The 25810-nt window shown below is 45.4% G+C and overlaps 1 protein-coding gene and 1 long non-coding RNA gene across 2 annotated transcripts in view; both read right to left on the reverse strand.

Annotated features, from left to right (window-relative positions):
* Positions 1 to 1320: 1320 nt before the first annotated feature.
* Positions 1321 to 23056, reverse strand: LOC115394516 (uncharacterized). The gene is made up of 4 exons (XR_003932101.1): positions 23044 to 23056; positions 21335 to 21339; positions 10598 to 10602; positions 1321 to 2538 (listed from the first exon to the last, which is right to left on the reverse strand). It is a non-coding gene; the product is annotated as an uncharacterized LOC115394516 (long non-coding RNA).
* rnf152 (ring finger protein 152) overlaps positions 4474 to 25810 on the reverse strand; it is a 33624-nt gene continuing 12287 nt past the window's right edge. Inside the window, exons 2-3 of the mRNA XM_030099843.1 lie at positions 16095 to 16170; positions 4474 to 6556 (exon numbers count right to left, since the gene is read on the reverse strand). Of these exons, the coding sequence (XP_029955703.1) occupies positions 5737 to 6387 (651 nt within the window). The 5' untranslated portion in view covers positions 6388 to 6556; positions 16095 to 16170 and the 3' untranslated portion in view covers positions 4474 to 5736. The remainder of the gene's footprint in view (positions 6557 to 16094; positions 16171 to 25810) is intronic.

Raw genomic sequence — 25810 nt, forward strand, 5'->3', positions numbered from 1 at the left:
CGGTAGGGTTCTGATCCATTGATGGGTCCAGACAGGAAATCGAGAATGGCAATAGGGGGAGTCATGGAGGACGGGTCTGGAGAGGAAAAATGGAAAAGTTCACACCTCATCCTGAACACGCCTTCCAAAACAAGCCTGGAAAACACGGGCCTGCTGTGCACCCCCATTTGGAGAACTTTGTCCTCTAATCTTTTCAAATATTTAAGTTTTCTGACATACTGTAGGAGTGTTCTCTGAAAAATTGATATTGCTTTTATTCACTCTGTTGCACACTGTCACCCAACGCTGCCTCCCACAAATGGGAACCATAACTTTTTTTTTTTCCTCGCCCCCCCCCCCCCCTCAGCACGAAGGAAAGAAGTTTCATCTGCTGCCAGGCTTAAACGGATGACAGTCTCTCGAGCTTATGCCAAGAATTCATGATACATCCTCGAGAGCTCTCACATAATACAGAGATACAAGAGAGGAGTTCCTGTGACGAACGCTCTGAACGCTGCGCGCCGGAGATACGGCGGCGTTCGAATTCCTCGCCCATGACTCAGAGAGGAATGCAAACGAGGAGCCGCGCAGGTGAGGATCAGGAAACTTCGGCGAGCATCTGCTTCACACGACTAATTCTTTCTCTCTGAGTTACGGCAGGCTGATAGATTCATACATTTTAAACGCTGGATGGATTCTCAAGTAAACCTTATACCGCTTAAAAATGAATGTTTATCAAATTCAAAATATGGGACACAAACGAGATGCACAAGAAAAGCACAATATATGCATCACAGCCACCAGGTGAAGACGGTCGCACACTCAAAGGTGAAACACATCAGGACGGGGAACAGCAATGAGGCGTGAGGAGCGGAAGGAAAGGCGCATATCGTGACACAAAAAACGTGAATTCGCTGCAAAACGGCTGCAGAACCTTTACGATCGCCTCCAGCCGTGGCGTCAGCGTCGCCTTGAGAAGAACCGTAAATAAAGACCTTCCGAGGTCGCAGAGATAAAAGCGGCGAGGGGTCCGCGGAGAGGACGGTCATCATTAGCCGCCTGTGAGGAATAGAGGTGTTTTGTTGCTGCGATTGGCCCCCGGAGAGCGTTAATTACCTCCGTGACACTCTATCAATAAATATTTGAGGAGGAAAAAAAAAGGTTCCTGAGGGTAAACGGAGGCACTACGGGTCCACTCGGCTGTGAAATCTGCGAGTTCGATACGCGGGAGCTGCAGGGAGGGAGGGAGCTTTTTCTTTATCTCCCCTTCAGAGTTCAGACATTTAATAACGAGGAAAGGGTGATAATGGCGAAAAATGAAGACTGCCGGAGTCCTTTGTTCGGATTCAGAGCGTTTGCTTTAATAGTTCACTAGAAACAACTGCTGCTTTGTGTCGTCGGGAGGCGACACGAACAGGAATCTACGACAGGAACTTCACAGCATTTTATACAGACACAGAAACGACAAACCTCCCGTTACGCTTCTCTCTTTAATTTTCTGAGAAAAAAGGAAAAAAAAAAAAAAACAAGACAGGAAAAAACAGAAAATGTCATACAGAGCAGTTTCTGATTTGCAAAACAATGAATACAGACGACAGGGAGATTCAGAAACTCTTGTTTTCTCTCATCAGGATAAAAAAAAAAAAAGTGACAGGCTATATATTATGAAGCCTAAAAGACATTTTCTTTGTTTGTCTTGTGTATAACAGCATTTTAATGCTTGCTTCCAAATAACAGGCCAGTTTCAGTGTGGAGGGATAAATAAATTCTTAATCGTCATAAATAACGTGGAAAAAACAGTCCTACAACACACACATACTGATGAGTGTCATAATGAAAGGAGACTTCGTTTCCATTGTTGATATTTCAATATGGGAGGAAAAACCTGAGTTTTTAATCCGACATAAGGGTCAAAATATCATCAGCAAACTTCCAAACCACCAACCAGGACTAATACAGATTTAAGCAGGTCAATCACACATTCGCTTCTCAATCTAAATGTAGATGACTCCAGATCTGAAGCCCAGCATGGTGAACTGAAGGTTAATTTGTTCAATATTTGTCTTTTTGAGGTGGAATTTGGAATCAATATTAACTCAAGTTTTTTGGGGCAGGAATAAATGTCCATATTTGCATTATTGCACTCCAAAAAAAATGTGCATTAGAAGTTTTTTGGGGGTAAATTATAATTAAATCAATTATTTATTAATGCTTTAAAGCAGTGGTTTTTCAGTGGAGCCTCTTAAACCTGCCTCTGTATGAGACCGAGGGCCACGAACAACGTGCAAAAGAGGTGAAATAAAAGCGACGGGACATTTTAACTGTGTGCTCTTGCTTCAAGAAAATCTCCCATTATGATTTAATTTAACATGTGCAAATCAAATTTTAATAAATTCAGAGCAAGAAAAAAAAAAAAAAAAACTTTGTAGGTTAGCCAAAACCTTTTGGATGTTCCAAATCCAATGTAGGGCAGTTTGGTTCTCATACGGACAAATAGGGACTTGTTCATTACATTAGGTGTTAATAAACCTCAAGAACAGCCTGTGCATTTATTTATAACTCTCGGTCACATCAGCTTTCTTCCGTTTCATTTTAGCTGGCAATCTGGGATAACGGCAGGAAGAGGTGCCAGTAAACCACTTCAGTCTTAAGTGAAGAGAAATTAGAAGTTTCTTCTTATTTATCTTTTTTAAAAGTCTACAGAGCCACTCACTGAGTGCTGGGAGCTAAAAATATTTCAACTTTCAGCAAAGCTACGCCCAACTTCAAAAGTTACAGTTTCGTAGCAACCGGCGAGCAGCAGCAGCATGCGGCGCACCGAGCGGTTCAGCCGAGCCTCCGTCAACGCATCTGCAATACAAACAGCCTGCAGCAGACCATTAGACGGAGAAATCGTGAGACCTTTTCAGAGACGTGCATTAAATCACCTCCTTTCCTCACGTTGCTTGAATGCATTAAATAACTGTTTTTCTGAAGTGAACAATTGCACATTTATGTCTTTACGTCTATTCATTTTGGCCCTTTGTGTGCAAAAAAAAAAAAAAAAAAATCATTGGTATGTCATGCCAAGTTTGAGTGCCCAAAGGTGCGCTGAATTATTTAAAATGTCACTGACCAACAGAGCAGAACAGGACATGAGGAAAAAGACAACAAAAAGAAGACTTACAATCATTCTGTACATAACAAGTCCGCTGTACAAAAAAAAGAGTTCACCCTGTTTGTGTGGACTGTACACCCCACTGTTTCGCTGTGAAAAAGACTAATTGCTTGCCTCAACATAAAAAGTGAGGGGGGGGGAAAAAACAACAAATACCTAGAAACTTCCATTTGTGCAGAGAGATATTCAAAAGCGAATAAATCGATGGCGTGTTCATTAAGAGAAACCCTGCAGCAAACGCCCACTCCTGACCCGACACTGACCCATCACTCAGGCACACAAACGCACCGCTGAGCCTGCATATCCAACACTTTCCGAATTAAAGAAGGTATTAAGATGAGAAGTCGATAGTTTGTGTGTGTGTGTGTGTGTGTGTGTGTGTGTGTGTGTGTGTGTGTGTGTGTGTGTTTCAGGGCCGCGGGTGAAATAAGAGGATGGCGGTTTGAAGCCGGGCGGGGTGAAGCCACTGAGATGAAAAGAGTCCGTGGGAAAGAAAATGCAAAACTGGTGCAAAAATAACAGGAATGAAAACTCTTGCATTACTTCCACTGAAATAAATATCCTGGCATTTTGGCTCGTGGGCTTTCGCGCTGCTAAAATGAGAAGATCAATACCATCCTCATATCTGTGCATTCGTTAAAAAGGCCTGGAGGAGGCCGACGCTTCAGCATCGGCCCCGATGACGCCACAATGTTTTCAAGCGAATCTGGAAAATCCTGCGTTTCGTTATGGGAGTCTGTTTATTCAACAATGGTTTCAGAGTCACTGAAAATGGGAGTTTTTGAAAACGCTGCTACAGAACACTGGGAACAGGTAACAGAGCGAATCGCAGGTTTAAACTCAGATTTAGTGGCTGCAACACGTTTGATCTAACCAGACCCTCATGAAAAGTAAACATGGAACTAAACTGCTTGTTAAATTGTTAACTAGCTATGTAGGAATAAAGGAAAATCTCCCCAAAACTCAAAAATACACATTACATATATTGCATGGAGGGCTTTATTTTGTTTCTATAACCCTTCAAAATCAACACTAAGAGAAAAAGTAAGGGCTTCGTTTATACAGCATATAGTAAAACTCTCCTTCAAACTGTACCATTGTTGCACATTAGCTTTTCAAATATAGTCTTAAAATGACTTAAACATTTTTATCTAATGTGTTTCTTACTAATGTAAAGACCGAGAGATTTTTAGGGGGGACTTACATTCAGTGTACAGCTGGACACAAAGAATAAAGAAGAAATTGCAAAATATCTTCTAAATTTATAGTTAGTGGGATACATAAAGTGCTTGAATAATCTTTAACTTTTGTTTAAACTCTTAATATTATTAAAGCTATTTTTTGGAGGTGGCTAATACAGTTTGCATACTAGTAACCTCCCAAAGAAATCCAAAAAAATCAAAACCAATCACCGCCCCATTTAGATTTTTCTTGAATTTATTATACCTGTTAATCCCTTCAAAGCTTAAAATTTCAGAATTTTATTTTGGCCATGTTTTTGTGCATTTAATGAGGAGCTAGTTTACTAGAAAATATTGATATAAACGACTGAAAAAGCCAGAAATACCAAAATTATATAAAAGTCGTTTTTTTTTTTTTTTTTTTTATTAAGACATCTTAAAACTGGTACTATGAGATGACAAACTGAGTTTCTTTTAGCTTTTTAACTCCTCCACTGCCACTTGAAAGAGCACAGATAATCAGATAATCTCCTGATTCGGGTCATATTCCAAGGCCAACAGACGTTTGGATGTTGAACCTCAGTTGTCGGTAATTCTAGCCCTTTTTTCTTTTAGAATCAACAAACCTCAAAGATGTACAAACATATTTTGCAACCGTCTTTCGGGGTTACAGAAAAAATGCAACCTTGACGAGTTCAGAGAAGAATTTAGATGGAACCAACTGGCCAAAATACAAAGATATTTATATCAAAAAACAAATATAAAACATTGAACGGTAAATCCATACACTGGAGAGGCTGGAACTGGACTATTTGCATCGATCCGATCGTTTCCATTCAGTCGTCTTTTAATCCATCTTCTATCTGTGTGTAGTCCAGCTGTGGGTTTTTTCCCCCTTGGTTCTGAACAGGTTGTATGAATACAAAAACAGAAAAGTTAAGAAAGGTGTTGACTTGGATTTCCTGGGATGGCCGAGATGTGGATCGTCACACGTTTGATTCCCGGAGAGCAGTCGAGTCCCGACTCGAGGAGCTCGCACTCGGCTACACAACACTACGACGACTGATGAACTTCTATGAACCACAGACTAAACGGATCCGATCCGATCTCTGGGGGCGAGGGAGAGAGTCCGATCCGGATTGATACCCAAAGCGTCCTTTTAAGGGTGAAAAGATTGAAGAGATTTGTGATGGTTTTACTTCCAAATAATACAAATGGCGGTTTGTGGATCTCCTTCATATCCCGGTCCTCGTCAACCGTGTCTGTCCACGTCGCTCTGCAGTTTCCTTGAATTCCCGGGATGTGAGTTGAGTCCCCCTCTCCTCAGCTGAGTCCCCCCAACACCCCGAGGAGAGGGCGGGGCAGATGGGGCGTCGAAGAGGGGCTGAGGGATCCAGGGAGCGGTCCGAGCGGCCCCTCTCAGCCGCAGGAGATGACGGTGAAGCGTTTGGAGATGCAGGACATGTTGTGCAGGACGATGCCCAGGAGGAAGAGGAGCACGCACGCCACCAGGAGCACCGTGCACACGCCGGACCACGTGGAGCCCTTCCCGCCGCCTCCCACCGGGCCGGAGACCCTGCCGTCCCCCTCGCCGCCGTCCAGCCCCATCCCCATCCCCATCCCGTCCAGGCCCATGGCCAGGCCCAGCGGCTGCTGCTCGGGCACCGTCACCACCGTCACTCCCTTCTGCTGGGCGCCGGGCAGGAAGCGGCACCCCAGCTCGCCCGGGAGCCCCACCGCCCGGTCCTTGGCGAGCGGCAGCGGCAGCATGTAGCAGCCGTTGCTCGGGAGGCGGATGAAGACGGGCGTGTGCTCGGAGGTGTGCGGGATGGCGATGACGGTGATGATGTCCGGGTCGTCCGGCAGCTGGGAGACGGACAGGCCGGGCGGCAGCTTGGTGACGCCGCGGCACCACGGGCAACGGATCTCTTTCTGGCTGCTGCGCATTTGGGTCAAACACACCGAGCAACACGTGTGGCGGCAGTCCAGGAGCTTGGGCCGCCGCCGGGGACTGTAGTAGTTGAAGCAGATCTGACACTCCAGAAGTGAATCCTGGGAAAGAGTCTCCATCTTGAAAGAGTCGCTGGCAGTCAAGAGCGGTTAAGTCAAACGGGTCTAGAGGAAAAACGTGTCGCTGCTCCGACGAAGTTTACGAAGGTGAGACCGAAGGATGCTGCGGGGTCATGCCGTCGACTTCCCAGTGAGGTCACGACCCTTCGGTGGCAACATGGCCCTTCATCTGCAAAAGAAGAACAAGAAGACGAATGAAGACGACTGTTGAGGAACAAGACTTTCAGGATCTCTTTTCTATAGTTTAATTAGAAATCTGGCAAGAGCAGAAAGAACAACACAAAGTACCAAACAGCTAAATGGTTTTAACTACTGGAGAACATGAGAAAAGAGCAAAAACACTTTAAAAATGAAATTTCTAAAAGAAGAAACGCTACTAAAACACATCAAATGGATAATACAACAAAATGGACGGCTGACAGTAATTGCTAGAAAAGGTCAAACACTTTACATGGTGAAAAAAAAAAAAACCCCTAAACGTCATTTCTACAAGTATGTGCACATGTACTGCTTCAAAATAAAAAGCAGCAGCATTTTGAGCCCGTTGTAATCTGGATGAGAAAATCTGACCTGATTCGGCCTCAAGCTAATTAATATATGCATGACTTTTCCAGGTCCTTCTCCTGAAAAAGAAGGAGCCGTTCCTTGGCTGAGAAAGGCCAGCCTCAACATTAGACACTGACGTCAACATGCGTGTCGACAGCCGAACGCCACGCGCTAAATAGAGCTAATTCTTCTGTTTCCTCCATCAACATTTTCTGCCGCCGCCTCCTCCGTCCCTGCATAATCACGTATACCGTGCTAATCCATGCAGAAGCTGTGATAGTTTGCTTTTACAGATGATTAAACCCTGTCAAAATAGCGCCACGAAAACAATGAATACCAAACAGGGGCTTTATTTTTCGTCCAAACTGTCAAGTGTGAAAACTGCTGAGGAAGTAGAGACGACTATTTTTTTCCCCCCTCCTTTCTTTCACTTTCTCTACTGCTGCCATGTCGACAGAGCCGCCGTCCCTCCGGGCACAGCCGTGGGTAGACGGCAAGTGAAGAGCGAGACAGATGGAGGAGTAGGAGGAGGAGGAGGAGGAAGGATGGAGGGAAAATTGGTGGCAAAAATAGGAAAAGGTGACCACTGATTGCTCTGCAGCGCCGTACGTATCGGTCTCTTATCAAAAACAGGATCTCAGGCAATTAAAGCTGTGGTGGCGCCCCGTGGGGACGCTGAGGTGGCATTGACAGATAAGAGCGAGCTCACGCCGAGCGCGCCGGGAGCGCCGAGTCTGGAGCGAGCTCGGCTCATTTGGGCCGTGATAGAAAAGTGGAAGTTGGGGATTAAATACCACTTTGAGAGAAACTGCTAATAAATGTGAGTAAAAGGGCGGAAGTGCTCAGTTACATCTGGAGAGAGCCGGAGGTGGCAAAGCTATCAGCTAAAGCTAACAACCAGGCAGCCGTTGCAAAGAATGCTGATGCTAACCATCAGTATTTAAGAGAAAGAAATTTCCTATCATTAAAAAGTAACACATAAGTAGTAAGTGATTCTAAAGCTAGTAAGCTGCTAAGTTTTTTATAAGTAATAACACAAGAAACTGAATAAAGCTAATGCTAACAATAGCAACAAGCTAGAGAGACAGCAGCGCTGCTCTCAGCTGCTATCAACCTGAAACTAGCGTGAATGTAATTGTGTTATTTATTTCATAATTGGAATCAGTGACTTTGCCTTCCTGTCACAAGTCTTGGTGTTGAGCTGAGCTGCGACACTGACGATAAGCAGGCTTTCAGACTCTCCAGCAGCCAAACTCCTGAGTGAACCCTCATTAACCCGTCAAGCCGATCCGCGCTCGTCAGCATCATCTGCTACATCTTCTCCGTCTCCTTCCCCTGCCTGGCGCAGAAGTCCCCTCCCCCCCCACCCCCCCCGGGGCAAAACACTCCAATCTGTAGGCCCGACCCTCCCTCCTCCCAACATCCCCACTGACCTAGTTTCTCCACGCCGAGCGAAAAGTCGTGGAAAGAAGGGTGCAGAGAAATCCCACAAGCTCCACGGAGGAGCGAGGGAGCCGAGCCGAGGGAGACGGGAGACACAGACCTGCCCTTGAGGGGGTGAGACAGCCCGTGGTATTACGGAATCCTTCTCCCGAAGATAAGGATTAGCTTTGATCTGACATAAATGCTTTGTGGCTCAATATTCCCATACAGCCAGCCGCTCTCCCTCTTGTCTTCCTCTTCTGACAGGAAAGCTTTTCCTCCTCGACTTTACATCAATTCTTCATACTTCTCACTTTCTCCCCCTCCTGTCGGCTCTTTCTCACACGTTTCCTACACGTCAAAGAAAGCTGCAGAATACCTAAAAAGGTGCCCTTCCAGGTTCAGACTCACTTCCCCAGTTTTTCAGTCCTGCTGAATTTGTGCGGCACTGAAGCAAAGGTTTATTAAAAAGCTAATTCTAAAAACCATTTTAAACGAATCACATCATCGACCTGACTTTCTACAGACTTGTTTACCGACCATCATGCATGCGTATAGTGACAGATTTCCGTGTTTTTATTTTCATTTTAATTTTTTAAATCATGTGAATTTGATTTTTTTTTGAGAATCAAAATCATAAGTCTCCGTTTCATGAAAGACAGAGAAAACCGATATTAAGTTCAAAAAGATGAACAAAGAAAGATTTTGGTAAAAAAGTAACTTCATCAAACTGTTTTTCAAGATTAATTTTAGCTTCATTCAGAAAGATTAATCATTCAAACACGTATCTTATTTTAGGTACAGGTCAAATTTTAATGTCTTCTTCCAATTGGTCCTCAACAAAAGGAACGATTCAGAAGTGAAACACAAAATTTCTATACAGGTGGAGCTGTAGTGCAAGCCAACAATTAAAAAAAAAAAAAAAAAAAAAAAAGAAAAAGTAAGATAAATGAGTGATTTCCATCATGTTGTTTAGTGGGATTCAGCAGAAGCTGCAGCCTCCGTGACCCAGAGATCATCTGAGGTAACAATGCAAACCGCCACGTGGCGTCTGTGGAGAAACAACGCGGCTGCTGGAGGAGCGCTCCGAGGTCACGACGCCACGGCGAGGAATCATGGCTGCGGATTAACCGTGTGATTAATCGGTCACGCCGAGGCTACGGCAGGCCTGACCCGCTTTCCCCTCGGCACCGACACGTCCCCGGAAAGCGTTCGGGGCGGCGGGAGCCGTCAAAGTTTCGGCCGTGTTTTGTGCGAAACGGCGTGTTCTTGCGCGTCTGATTCAGTCATGATGTGGAGTGACCGAGAAGCGGCCTCCGTCACCACCCAAACACGCCCCCGGTCCTCTGAGAGCAACCGGCGAGGGGGAAACGGGGGGAAAAATGGGGAAAAAAAAGCCCGGCACACATCCCCTCAGGGTCTCTGCACACAATCGGTCGAGGAGAAAGTGCACTCGGTTAAAAATAACCACTGCAGACACACACACACACACACACACACACACACACACACACACACACACACACACACTTCCACACTGCTCCACCAGGACCGACATGGCCGACATAATAAAGTGGCTGGAAGCAGCGCGGCGTAGAGACCGCCGAGCCTCCGGCGGGTTGAATCAGGGAAACGTCACCGAGGCGCTGACGTAGCGGCTGATGCGGAGGTTCAAAACCCCGCTTGAACGTTCTCATGCAGGAAGTGCAAGTTTTCATCACTGCTTTAGAGGAAATTCAGCCAAACGAGCATAACGCAAAAGTATCGAAAAGTGTTTTCTGTTTGTGAAAATGTACACTCAAGCTGCTTTTAGAACTAATAACCACATTAAATAAAGTTAATAGCAATAGCACAATTACTTAACAATAAAACCCATAACTGAGCAAGATTTGTATCTTATGTTTGGTATGGATGACTGCTCCATCCATGATTTTTGAGACAAAAAAGCAGAAAACCACAAAAATCTACAATTTCCAAGAAATGCAGAGCTCTGGTGGGTGGTGAGAAAGTAAGGAGCCACCAAACCAGCAGTATCATGTTTTAACTAGTTAATCGATAAAGATTAATCACACGTTCATTTCATGTTCAAAGCTCAGTCATTCTGAATTTGCAAGTGCATGAAAAACAATTCGCCAAAGTTCGATCAGTGATATGTAGATGTTTTGCTGTGATTTCTGTTTGACAGTTCTTACAGGGATGCTTTAGTGTGTTCACCCCTCTGAATCACTGAGTCACCACACACTTCCTCTGTCAGGCTGTGATCCGGACTCAAGAGTCTCCACAAGTTCACTTTGTGCATGAGAGGAACAGGACGGGACATCGACTGTTTTCATGAGAATGTGAGATCGACCAAAAAGAGCTGCTTTCACTGGTGCTAAGAAGCAAATCCTGCTGCCTCCACCAGGAAGACGAATCTCCACTGCTCTTACGTCCAGTGGTTCTGATGTGAGGCTCAGAGGCAGACGATCGGACCTGGAAAACCATTCCATGAGTATCGTTAAGACAGGATTTCAAGTGAGAATTCACACTGCAACGTTTTGAAAACGATGTCCGGAAATAGCAGAAACTATGAAAACTTGCACATAACACTGAAGTTCCCAACAGCTCCCAGTTAGTCAATCTACAGAAACACTTGCCTCAAAGAGAATTTACTGAGTTCCATGGCAGATATTCCATCAACAAGAAGACACATTACAGTAATGTTTCACTTCCTTCTCACAGAATCTAAACAACCTTGAGTGCAATAAGTTAACCAAATATGAAGGAATTATTCCTCCCAGTTGTTTTCGTAGGTCATATCACTGAGGATTAGACTGACCTGAGAACACGACGCCGCTGGCCTGCGATTGACTGGCAGGAATAAAACATGCTAACCTATTCTTACTAATGTGGAAATGTTGCTATGATCCTGAGAACTATGAGAACGTTTCTTACAGACCCATCAGATCATCTGCATCTGGAAAACAACTCGCACTAATGAAGCATGCTGAAGGTGCTGTGGTCTCCTCTGGGCAGCCTGCGGAGCGAGCGTTAGCCTGAAGCTGGCGGCAGTTTCTTCGGTCCACGCATGAGAAGTTTGGACAAGAGTCAAGTTGTCTGCCACCGAGTGCATTTAACGGATAAGGAAGTGATGAAGGAGCTGCAGAGGTCAGAAGGCACCGCGGCACCAGTGTGTGTGTGTGTGTGTGTGTGTGTGTGTGTGTGTGTGTGTGTGTGTGTGTGTGTGTGTGTGTGTTAATGAGAGCACATCAATTACTTAAACTGTAGCTCATTTTTCATGCACACTTCATGTTAACTGCAGTGGCGAGAAGGACAAAGAGCAGCCTGTCCTTGAGAAATGATTCAATCTGAAATACATATATATGCATATATACTGTGTGAGTGTGTGTGTGAGTGTATGAGAGAGAGAGACAGAGAGAGAGAGAGATTCCTAATGTCTTCACAACAGACAAAATAAAAGGTCAAAAAGTCTAAAAATGTTCTTTTGTCATCAAAACAAAATCTCAGAAAGAGGAGAAAACAAATAAAACGAGACAATATGAGAGAAAAAGGGTCTGAACAACAGGAGAAGAAAAGCAAAAAAATGTAATGTCTACTTGTGTGTGTGTGTACTTGAGTCTGTTTGTGTACGTGTCTGTATCTGCATTTTTGCAAGGTTGCATGTGAATATGCACACGTGTGTATGTGCATGAGTGTGTCTTCCTTTGTGTTTGCATGCATGTGTGCCTCTGAGTGTGTACACACACGTGTCTGTTTGTGCACATAGGTTTGTGGGTGTGTGTGTGTGTGTTTGTATGTGTGTGTGTGTGTGTGTGAGCACAGCAGATGGAGCCCCTGATAGAAGCCTGTGCAGTCGACCACTGCACGACACATTATGGCAATTTCCAGCTCGAGGATCCAGCGAGCGTCAGAGCCGGCGGGGCCGCTGCTGCTCAATGGAGTCCAAACCCCCTACACACACACACAAACACACACACACACTCCTCCTCCTCTTCCTCCACCACCACCTCAGCAGCGATCTGCCTGAGTGCCACCAGGAGGGACCCCGTCCACCACCGGAGCTCCCCTCTGCCCTCCAACCACCCTCCACCGCAGCAGATATTTTCCAGGAGCCTCAGAAAGCGGAGTTCACCGACGCGCACGTCGAACCGACTCCGAAGTTACCGTCACGGCTGTTTCTTTCCACCTCAGCACACTGCTCTCCCAGCTGCATCCAGACGTGCGCGCGCGCGCCACACACAAAACTTTGGACCAATCGGAGCTCAGATTCTGCTTTTCAGCACGAAACTCGTCGCGGACGTGAATAAATGATGGAAAAAGCCTGAATAAAAGATCGCCATTGTTGGCAATTCTTTCACCTCCACTGTATAAAAGTAAGCAGAGTTAAAAATTCAACTATAAAAACGTCTGCTGGTATTTTGTCGTTAATGGAAGAGAAAAATTAAACAGGCAACCCTGAGAGTCAACGTTGTGACCACATCTCTCATTTTTATACACTTGATTCTGATCATTTCAGAGATTTTCTGGTGAGTTTGCATCCAGCTTCATTATTTAATAACTAATTTTGACTGTTTTGAGTGTGGGTTTTGGAGATTTTATATCAATTCATTTTGTTTTTCTTTTCTCTGGCTCAATATTTTGCTTCACCTTTGTAATTTTTTTGTGATTTTGACATTTTGCATCAGTATGGAGAATCTGTAGTAACTTCACTTCTTTTAACATCAGTTTGCTGGGGGGGGGGGGGTTGCATTAATTTAATGTTTGATGACTGGTGTTTTATCAGATAATCTTGGTCCTTTTGTGGTTAAATCAGTGTTTTGGATGCTTTTACTCATGATTAGATCACTCTGTAGCTCTTTGGAGTCTCATCTGTATCTTTCTCTGACTCCATTTGGTCAAATAACACTTGTTTTTTTCTCGCTTTCAATCCATTTTCTGGTCTATATCTGAATGTCCTTTTGGTGTTTTGCTTTTTCGTCTCTTTGTGATGCCCTGCATGTTACTTTTCCTGTGATTTTCTTTTACCATTTTGGATCAGTATCTGTCCATTTTGCAACACTTTGGAAATGATGAACGAAAGCATTAAAAAAAGGACAGAAAATAGTAAAAAAAAAAAAAAAACAAAATCACAGATTTCATAAGTTGATTTCACTTGTTGAATCAAGTTGGCGTTTTACTGAGTTTATTGTCTGGTTTTTGTTGGGTTTTGATTACTTTTTGGTCATTATCTGACTCTTGATGTCCAATTTTGGTTATTGGGTTGTTCATTTAATTGTATTTTTGTCTATTTTTATCCCATTACTTAGCAGTTTTTTTCAGAATTGTCATTGATTTTTCCAACATTATGTTTATTCCTGACCTTGCGTTGTCTGATTTTGGTCATGATGTTGTTCATTTTGTACGTTTTAGTGTCTTTGTCATCTCGTTTTTAAATTTTTCCTTTTTTTTAAGACTTCATAGGTCAATTTGGCCTTACTTTCTGGTTGTGGTTTTTGTTTTTCAACACATTTTGGTCACATCTCTTCTCAGCAGCAGGTTCTGTGCACAGTATTTACTCCCGCATACCTGCGTGCGCCTTGACATCAGTCGTCACGGAGGTCAGGAAGGAGTCGGAGAAAACCCTCATCAGCAAAATAAATCGGCGGCCCTCTCTGCTCTTTGATGAAAGACATCCCCGCACTGAGAGATTGTGCCATTTTCAAAGCAGATGAAAGAGATGAATGCTGCGACTCCACCAGCTGCCGGCTCGATCTCCATCTGAAGATTCGAATAAAGAGATCCAGGAGGCGCCAGATAAAGGCCCGAGCGCGGCGGCTCGGCCCAAATCTTCAAACGGCGCCGGCACTTTTAATTAAGCTAATCTGCAACCGGGCTGCTTACAGAAACTATGTAAATGAGGCTTTATTAAAAAAAACTATTAAATGCGGGACAATGAGGCCGTCGACGGTTTGAACGACTTCATGGAAGAGTTCAGAAAGTTTCACAAAGCCGCTCGAAAATCGAAGCGTCAAAGAAAATGATGAGGTCTGTTCCCTCGGAAGAACGTCGGCCTGCGAGTTTAAAGGAAAAAACACTTTGGTGTTGCATTTTTCACTTGAGAAACAAATTATTGTGACCTTAACACAACGCTTAATGATGTATTAAGTAAGAAACTGGGTGAAAGGTGTGAGGACTTCACAGATCGTTCCTGGTGTCTGGGTTTGTCTGACAGAAAGTGGTAAATAAGAGTCGCTCCCTGTTCGAGGGAGCGACTTCCCACCGACTATGAGATCATTCGCACCTCGGCGAGCGGGCGCAGCAGGAAGGCGCCGGTGGGCGTTCATGTGTGTGTGTGTGTATGTGTACTCCAGCGTAAGGCTGCACGCTCCAAAAACTCCCAGCTTGAGTCTTTAAGACACTCAGCAGCGAGACGTTCTGAAACAACACCGGATCGGGCATTCGCCGCACGTAAGCGCATCCGCCGCGCTCACGGCGCCGCCGCCAGCGAACGCTTTCAAGAGTCTGTCACTCCATCCGAAGCGCAGACGGGAACTCCGGCGGGACGCTCGGGGGACAGACGCCGTCGTATCGCTGCCGCCTCGTCGCAGGTCGCGCTCCGAGGTTGTCGGAATGAAACCCCGCAGGTGGCGGGAGCGACGGCGCGCCGCGTTCACGCGGGCCGCCCTCCAGCCGCTCGGTGTCACCTTGTCGCCGCGAACACCTCGACGTCTCCGCTGCAGTTTTGACACGTTAATTACGACAGAACGCCCCAAGAAACGCAGAGGAAAGCCACCATCTAATCTCAAGCGCTCACACATCTGGCAAGCCCGAGGAAAGAGGGAATTGAGCTGCGCAAAAAGGAATATTCTTCAGATAAACTGATGATTTCTGACGACTTAATTATGATGAAAGTCGGTGACATTTGCATTTGAGCATGTGTTTAATTATTGGCTATAAAAGTCAGAGGAGGAAAAGCACTGAAAAAGTGTATTCAGGTTACGTAAAATGTACTTAAATACACTCTAAACATGGAATTAATAGATATCTATGGGGTCAGGCGGAAGCTTTACTTCAATGTGACTGAATCCTTTGAGTAGAAATTGTGACAGAACAGAATGGTGGAAGGTGCAACTGATCATATCCTCCACCATGAAACCCAAGGATTCATATGGATGTCGTTGATCATGAAGTTGGAGTGACACATATTCATTATTTAGCATAAACTTCAGCATTTTTCACAAAAAAAAGAAGAAAAACTGAAAAGGAAGATTTAAGAAAGCTAATTCAGAAACATCACATGTTGAAATGACTTCTCACACTGAAGTTTCGTTTGGGTTTAGTGAATTTAAGGCCTCGTTTACACAATGATTCAAGTAAAAATGCATCGCTTCAGAAAAGTTTCGCTTTTACACGGCAGCGTTTTAAAAACAGTGTCCGTTTACACAAACTGCAGAGACACTGAAGACGATGTCTCTGTTACCTGGAAGCCTTTTGATCTTGTCAATATTCAATGCATATTTCTCAGACAAAGTGTGTACATCAATATTTTCTCTGTCAGACTTATAAACCACATGCAGACCGTGACATTTTGGAGTTAAAATTTAGAACTTCTAAATATTCCCATCAAAATATCTCTAAATAACAACACTTTCCACACAGTTCTTGTGTTTTAAACTGTTAATCCATTAATAAATAAATAAAAATAAACAATCAACTCATTGAAACATAATTTTACTTCTGTACAGAGAACATCAACTCACCCAGACTGGGACAAACGGATCCGATCTGCTGCGACTCCGGAGTACCGGATGCAGTCTGAGCAGCAAACGCAGGAGTCTGGAGAAGAAACAGACAGAGGAGCACTGAGTGACGGCTGAAGATGTGAAGCGGGGTCAAAAGTGCTTCTATTTCATCCAGAAAATCCACTAAACAACATGTGGAGGAGCCAGATGTTGTTAACATTAACTAGCGCTTGCTCCTCCTAGTAGTTTGTGGTGCAAAAAGTCGAGCGACAAGTTTAATTCAACCAAAAAGTATTCATCCAAAGCTGATTCTGACTGAAAATCAGAGGAGGGTTGATCTTCTCTCACAGCTTCCTGGGTGAACTGCACCCCGACCTGCCTCAGCGCTGTGAAAACGTCCCCGACCTTCGCTCGGCTCTCCTACGACTCATCGTTCAGCGGCGAGTTTGACCTTCACGCATTAACTCCCCTCGCCGGTTTGTAAACGGCGGATTATTTCCCTCCCGGACTCCCCATTAGCTCGGATCATGTTCCAACCTCCACCAGACCCCGCGCGTTTAACAGCTCCTCTCTGTTTAATGCAATCGTGATTTCAAATGCCAATTAAACAGATCGCGGAGGCCTGAGAGGAGGCTGGAGTGCAGGTTTTGACGGAGCGAGCGCTGCTGCCTGCTGATAGGAAGCCAAACCGGCGTCCACGGGAGGAGAGAGGGAGGGAGAGGGAGAGAGAGCGGTTTTCGACTGTATCCTCTGTCAATGACAGCTGTGAGCTCGGTAATCCACACTGCGTCAACACTCCGCCCGCGGTCATGAAAGAAACCGGCGCAGAGTCAACAATTAACCCGCTTACGCCGCTGCAGGATCACCCAAGACACGATTAACGGGAGATGCAGCGCCGTGAAGTCTCCAGATTACTCCAGAAGTCTCCACCAAACAAAAAAAAAAAAATCATTATTTACACAGTTTTCTTTGGATTCACACACAACAGCCACCAAACCAGGTACACCAACACTAATGTGCACATCAGACCGTCGTCAGACAGGTTAGTTTTACCCTGCTGATGATGTGTTGATGCAACAGAATCCTGCTAATGTAATAATAGTGTAAAAATGAATCCCTGCCACAGAATATCACATTTTTACATCTTTTTCAGGGCGTTTTCCAGTTCCTGTCTTGAATCATAGTGTTTCGGTATATTTTTCTTGTTGATCTGATGCTGTGCTCGTTGTAGTAGCTTCATCTGTTCAAGTCATTTTTTGCATCTTTCTGTTTTATTGTCTAATAATGAAGTTTTTCTCTCTTTTTTTTTGTACCTTTGTGTTTTTCTATAAATTGTGCAAACTACAACTTGTGGTTTAAGCATTTCTTTCATTGTTTTGGATAATTTTTATTGGATAGCTTTATGTCTATATGTGAGTTGTCTTTTTTCTACATCTTTTTCTAGTTGATTTAACTCTTTGAAGTCAGATTTACTTGTTTTTTTTTTAAACGCTTACTATTTAATTGTGATGTTTTCTAACCTTTTATAGTCATGTAAAACAGGACCTAAGATAAAAAGCTACTGCTTTTTGTAAACTCACTCGCACGAGAGAGACAGCAGCTCTGCAACCGCTTCCATGCATCAACTCCACCAAAACATCAGGAAGTATAAATGACTTTCCAGGAATTGTTTCTAACTGTGCTCATAGTTCCAGTTTGTCGGGACGCAGCAGGCTCTTCCATTGTGTCTTTGCGTTCGTTCTCCTGAGTGGTTTTTAATCGATAATCTCCAGTAATGAGCGAGAACCTTCCTCAGTCACCCGACGATAAGAGCCAGAGTGTGAATCACTGCAAGCGCTCGCTTTTCTTCCACATGACATGAACACACAATGGTCCTCTCGGCCCCCCTCCAGCTCCCCACGGCCGTTTGACCCTCGCATGCCGCTTTGTGCCTCAGAAAAATCACCCTGCATCCATGAATGGCTCCTTCTTTATTTTTTTTTTCCTCTCCTCTCTTTCTAATTATCAATGGAGAATCGATGACCTTGCTCCTCAGACTGGACACTAATTACCAGTCAATAGGAGCTGCTCAGCGGTGAGTGGGCTGTGCACGCTACTTCAGCCCGGAGCGCTCCTCGCTTTTTCACCATTTTCTTCAGGTTTCCAGGCAAGTTGACTCACTTTCTTCCCTTATAATCTGGGATCCTTTGAGAATAAACCAATTAAGAATGGTTAATCCTTCTCATTTAAAGCGCAAATTGAAATCTTTAGAACAACGGAGCCGACGTGGCTTCAGAAACGAGACAGCGGGAATCGCTCCGCAGCAGCTGGAGGGTCCCTGAGAGGACGGAACGGAGGCCGGCCGTGTTAGAAAACACACGTCAAGATCAACTGGAAGCGCCTGAAGTGAAGGGCGACTTCCACGAAGGGCGTGCAGATAAAACGCCTGTCGACTGGAATAAAAAGCGCATTCCGCGAATGCTCGACCACCTGCTGGTGCAGCTTGGAGTTGGAGAAACGGCCGAGATGTTCTCCGCCGGCTGTTTTCACAACCTCCCTCCCAACTCAACCCCCCTCCCTGCATATGTCTCTCAGCTCCGAGGACGGTGCCAGAGACCGGTGTCAGCGCCTCCGGCCGGCGAAAACTCGACGCCGGTCGATACGTTGAGTGACGTTCGGCTCTCCGAGTCCTCCGAGGAAAATCCATCAGCACAGACTGATACGGCCACAGATCCAGCAGTGGTAACCTCCACAGCAGCAGGAGGCATCCAGACAGAAAACTACTACTTTGCATTTGTGATTTATTCTCATCAATATTTTGAAACGTATAAAAGAAGTTGTGTTTTCGGCGGCTCCGAAGCACCACAGTCTGAGCCTCAAAACACTGAACGTTTCCTGTCGTCACTTGAAAATGTTGCAAAACAAATTAGCTGTTCATCCAGTGCAAACATGTTCAGGTGAGTCTGAAGACAAAGCGGTCCAAAGACGAGGAGCAGCGAAGTTTTCTTGGAAACAAACGCAGCCCCGTGTGACATAATGAAGATCTTCCAGCTCTCCCAAGAGGGTTTCTCTCTGGGAGGAGCTTCAGTCGCGTCCTTCAGATCTGTTTCAGCGGCTCCTCTTCCAATCGCCCGGCGGTACATGTTCCCAAACAAACAGGCTTTGAAAAACTTGCAGCGCGATGTGACGGAGACAAAGCAGGAGCTTTTCACATCAAAGCCCTGCAGCTCCTTCATGCACGCCTAAACTAATATATATATATAATATATATATATATATATATATATATATATATATATATATATATATATATATATATATATATGCAGGAAAAACTAGTGGCAGATTATCAGGAGCTCCATTACGAGTCGGCTGAAATGACTCCTGAGTGCACCTCTCTGCAGTCGATCAACACCCACTTATGATAACAGGCGGTGCTGTGGGGGGGGGGGCATGCAGGTGAAAAGCTTTGGAGAGAAAGAAGGAGCGACGATGGCAGTTTGTCAGGATTAAATGTGGCATTAGGTCGTTTCTCACAGCCCTCCCATGGGCCATTGTGAAGCCGCAGCGTGATGACGGGGTCAATAGGAGCTGCGTTTCATCCCTGAGCGGCGTTCCAGACCCGGTGGGAGCGGGAGAACTGTGCTCATGACGATCTGAACAGGAGAGCTTCGACCAACTGATCGATTTATCAACAGGAAGAAGAGAAAACTGCAACCAAAACTGGAAAATGTGAACATTTCTGTTCAAAAAGTAGAAAGTTCAAAACACTGAATTTGTAGCTTTTTCAGTCAAGAAATCTCAAAGTGTTGCAAAACGGTAAATGTCAAACAGAAATAATGTTGAAGAATAATTAACAAAAGAATCAGTTCATCATTGGTCCAATCTTTAACTAGTTGGGTTTATTGCTATCATTAAAGTGCATTTAACAACTATTTATTCACTTATTTATTGAATTGTTATGAAATATTGCTGTTGTGATCAATGATACATGTTTAAATAAATGTTTTGCATATTTGCATGAAAATCCCAAATAAAATATTTACACAGAAACTGAAATGCATTTAAACTGAATGGAACAATAAATAATCCACCAAAACGTACAAAGAACAGCATATAAAAAGCCCTCATTGTTGTCAGCGTGACACAAATGGTAACGTAGTGCATAAACGGTGAAAAATGCAGCATTTTTGCTGAAAAAAAACAGAAGCTGTGAAGCAGAAACGCAGCAGGTGTTTCAGACTTTCTGCCAGCAAACAGCTGATGAAAACGTGTGGGCGAGAAAAGACAGGAGAGCCAAACGAGGGAGGGGAGGAAGAGGAGCATCTGCATCCGCACGAGGTGAAGGACGACCTCCGACCTGCTGCGCGTCACGCCGACACGGCGGCCGACAGCCCTGTGATTATCTGCTCCTTCATCTCCTCTCTGAAGCGCGCAGAGCAGAGGGAGGCCCTGCAGCCACAGATGTCAGGTATAACACACACACACACACACACACAGGACGAAGACACACCTGACCTTCAGCGGCGTCTCCGGAGGCCAAACATGGGGACGGCTGCCCGCTTTCAAGGTGGCTCTCGTGAAATCGGTCCTGCTCTTGGTCGAAGCCAAGACTGGCGTTTGGTTTCTTTCATCATCATCATCATCAGATTTCTGTTTTTACTTGAAAGCTTCGCCGCGTGAAAAACGGCGCCTCAATTCACGATTAGCACCAATAACAACATCGCTCGCGCTAAATGGCTGCAGCTGCACAAGGAACAACGCGGTGGAGCTTCCACGTCCTGACAGCAGAGCAGGTGCAGACAGGCGAGCGGGGGAAGGAGAAGCAGCTACAGTAACACCTGCCGGGGCGTTCTGCATCCGGCCCTAAATGTTAACGACTTGAGCAGTCGGGGAGGAAATTGAAAAGGATAACAAGCTCGGACGAGGCCGGAGGAGTTAATCAGCGGCGGAGACATCTGACGGAGGCGCTCGACCAGACGAAACCCGCCGAACCGCCTCCAGCGGGAGGAAAGAAAGCAGTTAAACGGGGTCAAACTGGAGTCCTCCTCAGCTGGGGGGGTGGGGGTGGGGGGGGGTGGGGGGGGGGGGGGGGGGGGGGGGGGGGGGGGGGGGAGAGGGGGTGGGGAAGCTCCCACAGCAGGAGCGTCGGTGGGCGACGGAGGTCATAAATCAGCCACCTGGCATCGAGCGCCGCCAGACGGCGGCCATATTTCAATCAACAGGACAGCAGACAAGCTGAGTGCAGACACACACATGCACACACACACGGAGGCGACAATGACTCCAGGAACTAAAGACCCACATCAACACTGAGCTGGGAGGCTTTCAGACTTGAAGCCTCTCTGTTTGTACGCTCCACACTCCAGCTGGAAAACATGGGACTCTACAATCAAAACACCGAGAGAACAAACAGCGAACCCGCTTTAGAGGAAGCGAACGGCTTCAATCAAAGATGACCGACGACGCTCTGGGACCAAGTTTCGTCTGAATGGGGATTTAACGACACGGCTCGGTTCAAACGAAACGAAAAAGTGGGATTTCTTGCAACTTTTTAAAAGGAATAACAATGAAAAAAATCAACTGTTTTCATCAATTTGTTTTAAAGTAATTTAATATGTTCCAGTCGTCTTCCATGTTCTGATCCACACCTTGTCTTGTTCAGGTGTCAAAGTGTCTTTGGGCTACATACCGATCTCCATCACTGTCTGTGTGGACGCGTGTTTGAATATGATTTCTGTATCCTGGGTGTTGTTTCATGTAATCAGTGAGGAACCAGGCTTTGTGCGTTTGTCACTTTGCTGCCACACATCACTTTTAGTTCAATTAGTCCCTTTTATTCTCGCCTGCTTCCATTTTTGTTGTCATTAATCCCTCATCTTCCTTGATCTACCGTAGCGAACAGTACCGACCAATCATTCAAGTGTGAACGCCTCTTTTTAATACACACTCACGTTATTCAGGCTGGCCTATTTACAAGGGCAACGCAAAGAGACACACAATCACACAAACAGGGCTGCACAACAAACATCTCAACATTTGTAATATATATATATAATACCAAAGACTGACTGAACTGTGATCAATGCACTGTGCATTCGACATGTCTCACTGCGCTAGATTGTGTTGACCACTTATTTTACGCTATTATTTCAATGTTACATCAATTCTGGCAACGGGCCAGAAATAAGAAGCACAAAAATCTGTAGAAAATCACTAAAAATAACAATAACGAAAAGAAGAGCGCAGCTGCATCTGATTGACAGTCATCAGGTATCCTGATTTTCTCAACACCTGTGTTCATATTGTAAGAAACCGGAGCAAGCACATGGAGAACATGCAAACTCCACTTCACTTCAACAAAGATCCCATCCACACCACTGCCAGGTTCAAATATTACCCAACGTGCAGCTCATGAACCGGAAACTTCCCCCGCACTGGGTGGACCGCAGTTATGTGTGCACAAAAGTTAAAGAAGATATCTCTTCTTCTGCTTTTTATTTTCCAAGAAAATGAAGCGGCAGGAGGGCGGCTGGTTTGATCCGACAGCCGGCTGCCGCTCTCGCCGAGGCCACCTGAGGAGCGGGGAGATTATCATCGGCTGTCTGAAGCGGAAGCGGAGCCGCAGGATCAGTGCTCAGCCCGCCGAGGCCGGGCCTCTGGATGCAGATAAAGCCTCCCGTTTTATCAAGCGCCTCGCAGAGAAAAGCAATCCCAAAAGCCGCAGCCTGGCGCGGCAGAACTGTCTGACTCAACGCTGCCAAAATGGTTAAATCACAACCGACGTAATGGCAGCGATTTCAAAGACCACCTCGGAAATGTGGGCACTTCTCGCTCCGATAAGACGCACAGAATTGCGAGTTGGTAACCAAGCTTTTAAAACCAAAACCGGGTTTATTATTCAAAAACGCTGCATTTGCATTTTAAGCCTAAAATTTCAAACCTGAGCTTCAGAGGCTGGCAGCTGCACGCACCAGCGAGAGGCAACTTTTGAGAAACATCAATACCCCGGAATCCTGCAAGGTGACATCAAGTGGGGGGGGGGGGTAGAGGCAGCACGGCGGCGCCCGGCGTCCCAGCCAAACGGAGGAGCTTTAAACCAAAGAGAACCCCAGGAAAACGGCTTCCGGGCAGAGGCATCTAACGCAGGCGAGTCCAACGCGCTCGGCTCTCTAATTCCGGCTCGTCCTTCTCCGTGAGCGGGGGACATGTTCATAAACGCGCGCCAGAATCTCATTTGGAGGGACTCCATGTTATCATATCACAGCTAATGGGAATGAATGTTGCACAAAGGAGAAGAAGGAAAAAAAAAAAAACACGGTTTTGTGCCGTCGGTCACTTTTTCCAGCATTTTCCATCTGCATCGACACCTGCAATTTTCACCTGATATCAGATGTGCTTCAATCAACAGTTCCGTCAAAACGTCAGCCAATCAGGCAAAAACTCACTTTGCTTTTTCCATTTGTCTTGAAAAGACTGAAGGAAAAACTGAACGATGATACAAACAAGACCAATTCAAAAAGACAGATAGAGAAAAGATCGGTTATCAGGTATTGATCTTCATATCAGTGTTCAAATGTTGGTTGCCTGCTGGATTTGATGTGTTTTCAAGATATTTTTGTCCACAGCAGATCAGATAAGAATGAACTGCCGTCTGTTGATCGTAGCTCGTGTCAAGTATAAAGGTCGTAGCTCGGATCCGAACCCCACACGCATTGCAGAGGCAGCAAAATGCTGCAAAAGACTCATTTTCTTTGGATTTCACTTGACTTTGCATGATAAACCACTGGCAAAAATGGCATCGTTTTAAAATTCCACTTATTTTTCTTAAAAATGTTCAACTTTTGTTAAAAAAAAAAAAAAAGGTGGGGAAAATTCAATGAAATGCAAAATTTGTCATGATTTATTTCTACCTTTAACAAATTTGTCCCAAAAAGTTGTGTTTAAAGCTCAACGGTGCTCTTGTACTTTTATGCCCCATAATAAAGTGGCACTGATTGACGGTTGTACTTTCAGTCGTTCTGAGAGGTAATTTCTGGCTTCCGTGAGCACACTGGTAATTTAAGCATGAAAGCATGAGCGTGCACGTGGTTCAACGTGCACTTTAAACTCCTCTTCCTGGAGGAGCAGCAGCACCTGCTGTAAACTGCGCCTCACCTCCACGAAGATGTCAAAATGAACACCTGTGAGCCCTCCAGCCCCCCCCCCCCGGGACAAAACCCCGCCTCGGTTGCCGTTGCTCCTGTTGCCATGACCACCAGCAACAGCTGCGGCGGCGCCCCTCGTCACCGGCGGCGAATCAGCGCTTCCTAAACAAATTAGTCCGCACAAAAACCGCCAAGGCCCCCCCGATCTCCCTTTAATTACATCAACCTGAAACCGAATTACGCACGCCGGCTCCGTGATGACAAACGCACATCCAGCAGCCCCCCATGTACCCCCCCCCCCCCGCTCCATCATCAGTCCGGAACATTCATATCAGGGTGTTCGTTCCCAGAGGAGACGGAGAGAAATGTCAAGACGAGGGAGACGAGGCTCATCCTCCCTCTCCCCTGGCCTTTTCGCTCCCTCCATCCTCCTCGCTCACTCATCCTCCGCCGCGCCGGCTCCTTCTCTCTTTATCCTGTCATCTACATTGTGAGGAGCGTCTGCGCCTCCTCCGAGCCTCGGCTGTGCGAGCAGAGGAGGCGAGATGAGAAGAATGGGGACGCACAAAAGCTGAGGAGGTTTCAGAGGGACGGGATTATACAAAAAAAAAAACATCAGCCACCAACACTGCAGAGTGAAAATCTCCTGCTTTTCTTTCATTTTTTCTTCTTAAAGGGGCTTTAATGTGTGATCAGAAGAAAAAAGCCATGAAACCAAAAGTTAAAATTTCCTGAATTTGGACATCTGGACAAGAATCTGGTGGAAAAAGGAGCCAAGTCTATAATCCAAGTTGTGATGATTCGCAGTGGAGACTGCTCCTCTTCTTGGGTTAGGATGTCGTCCACATGGAGAAAAGAAAATGTGAGATGAGGGAAAGTGTTCCCTGAACACGAAATGCATCTGTCTCCACATGGAATCAGGTAAAACACTGAACTCAGGCCATAAAGAGAGACGAAGACGTGTTCTTAGGGAAAGTTAAACGCTTACATCTGCCGTTGTTTTCATACTCCACCCTCCGGAAGCGGGTTCAAAAAGCCCGAAAACAGTCTGGAATGAGTCCAGAATTCAGCCTCAAGGAAGACGCCAGACAGCAACCCTTTTAATGTCTTATGCAGTTCCTCATTTATCCACTAGAGGTTGCAATGATTTCGTAAGAACAAAAAAAACGTAACTGCAGATCCGTAAATGGAATCATGTCACATATGTAAAATATGCTTAATAATGAAAGGAAATTAAGAAATCCCAAACCCAACATACACGCAATGACATGCATTTCTGGCTAGTTTTTGCTTTTCATAAGAGAAATAATCCCAGTGTCAGGTGCAAAGGAGGAATGGCTCCTAACTGCAAAGAAAACCGAGAGACTTCAACTCTGTTTCATCTCGTTTCCGACCTTCATCAAGTGAATTTTATGCAAACAAACAGCAGCGACCACACAAAGGCCATATCGGAGGATGCCAGCAGCCCCTCCCAGTACGCATACAAATTAAGGTCAATGAGCTCCCACAGTGCAAGACAAACAACACATGGAGCTCCGACAGCTGTAAACAAAACAAAGGCGCTGGAAAGAAGAGCAGAAACGGGGACGGCGTCAACCAGGTCAGCGC

The sequence above is a fragment of the Salarias fasciatus genome, chromosome 9 (genome assembly GCF_902148845.1).
Source record: "Salarias fasciatus chromosome 9, fSalaFa1.1, whole genome shotgun sequence".
In the NCBI taxonomy this organism is placed as follows: Eukaryota; Metazoa; Chordata; class Actinopteri; order Blenniiformes; family Blenniidae; genus Salarias; species Salarias fasciatus.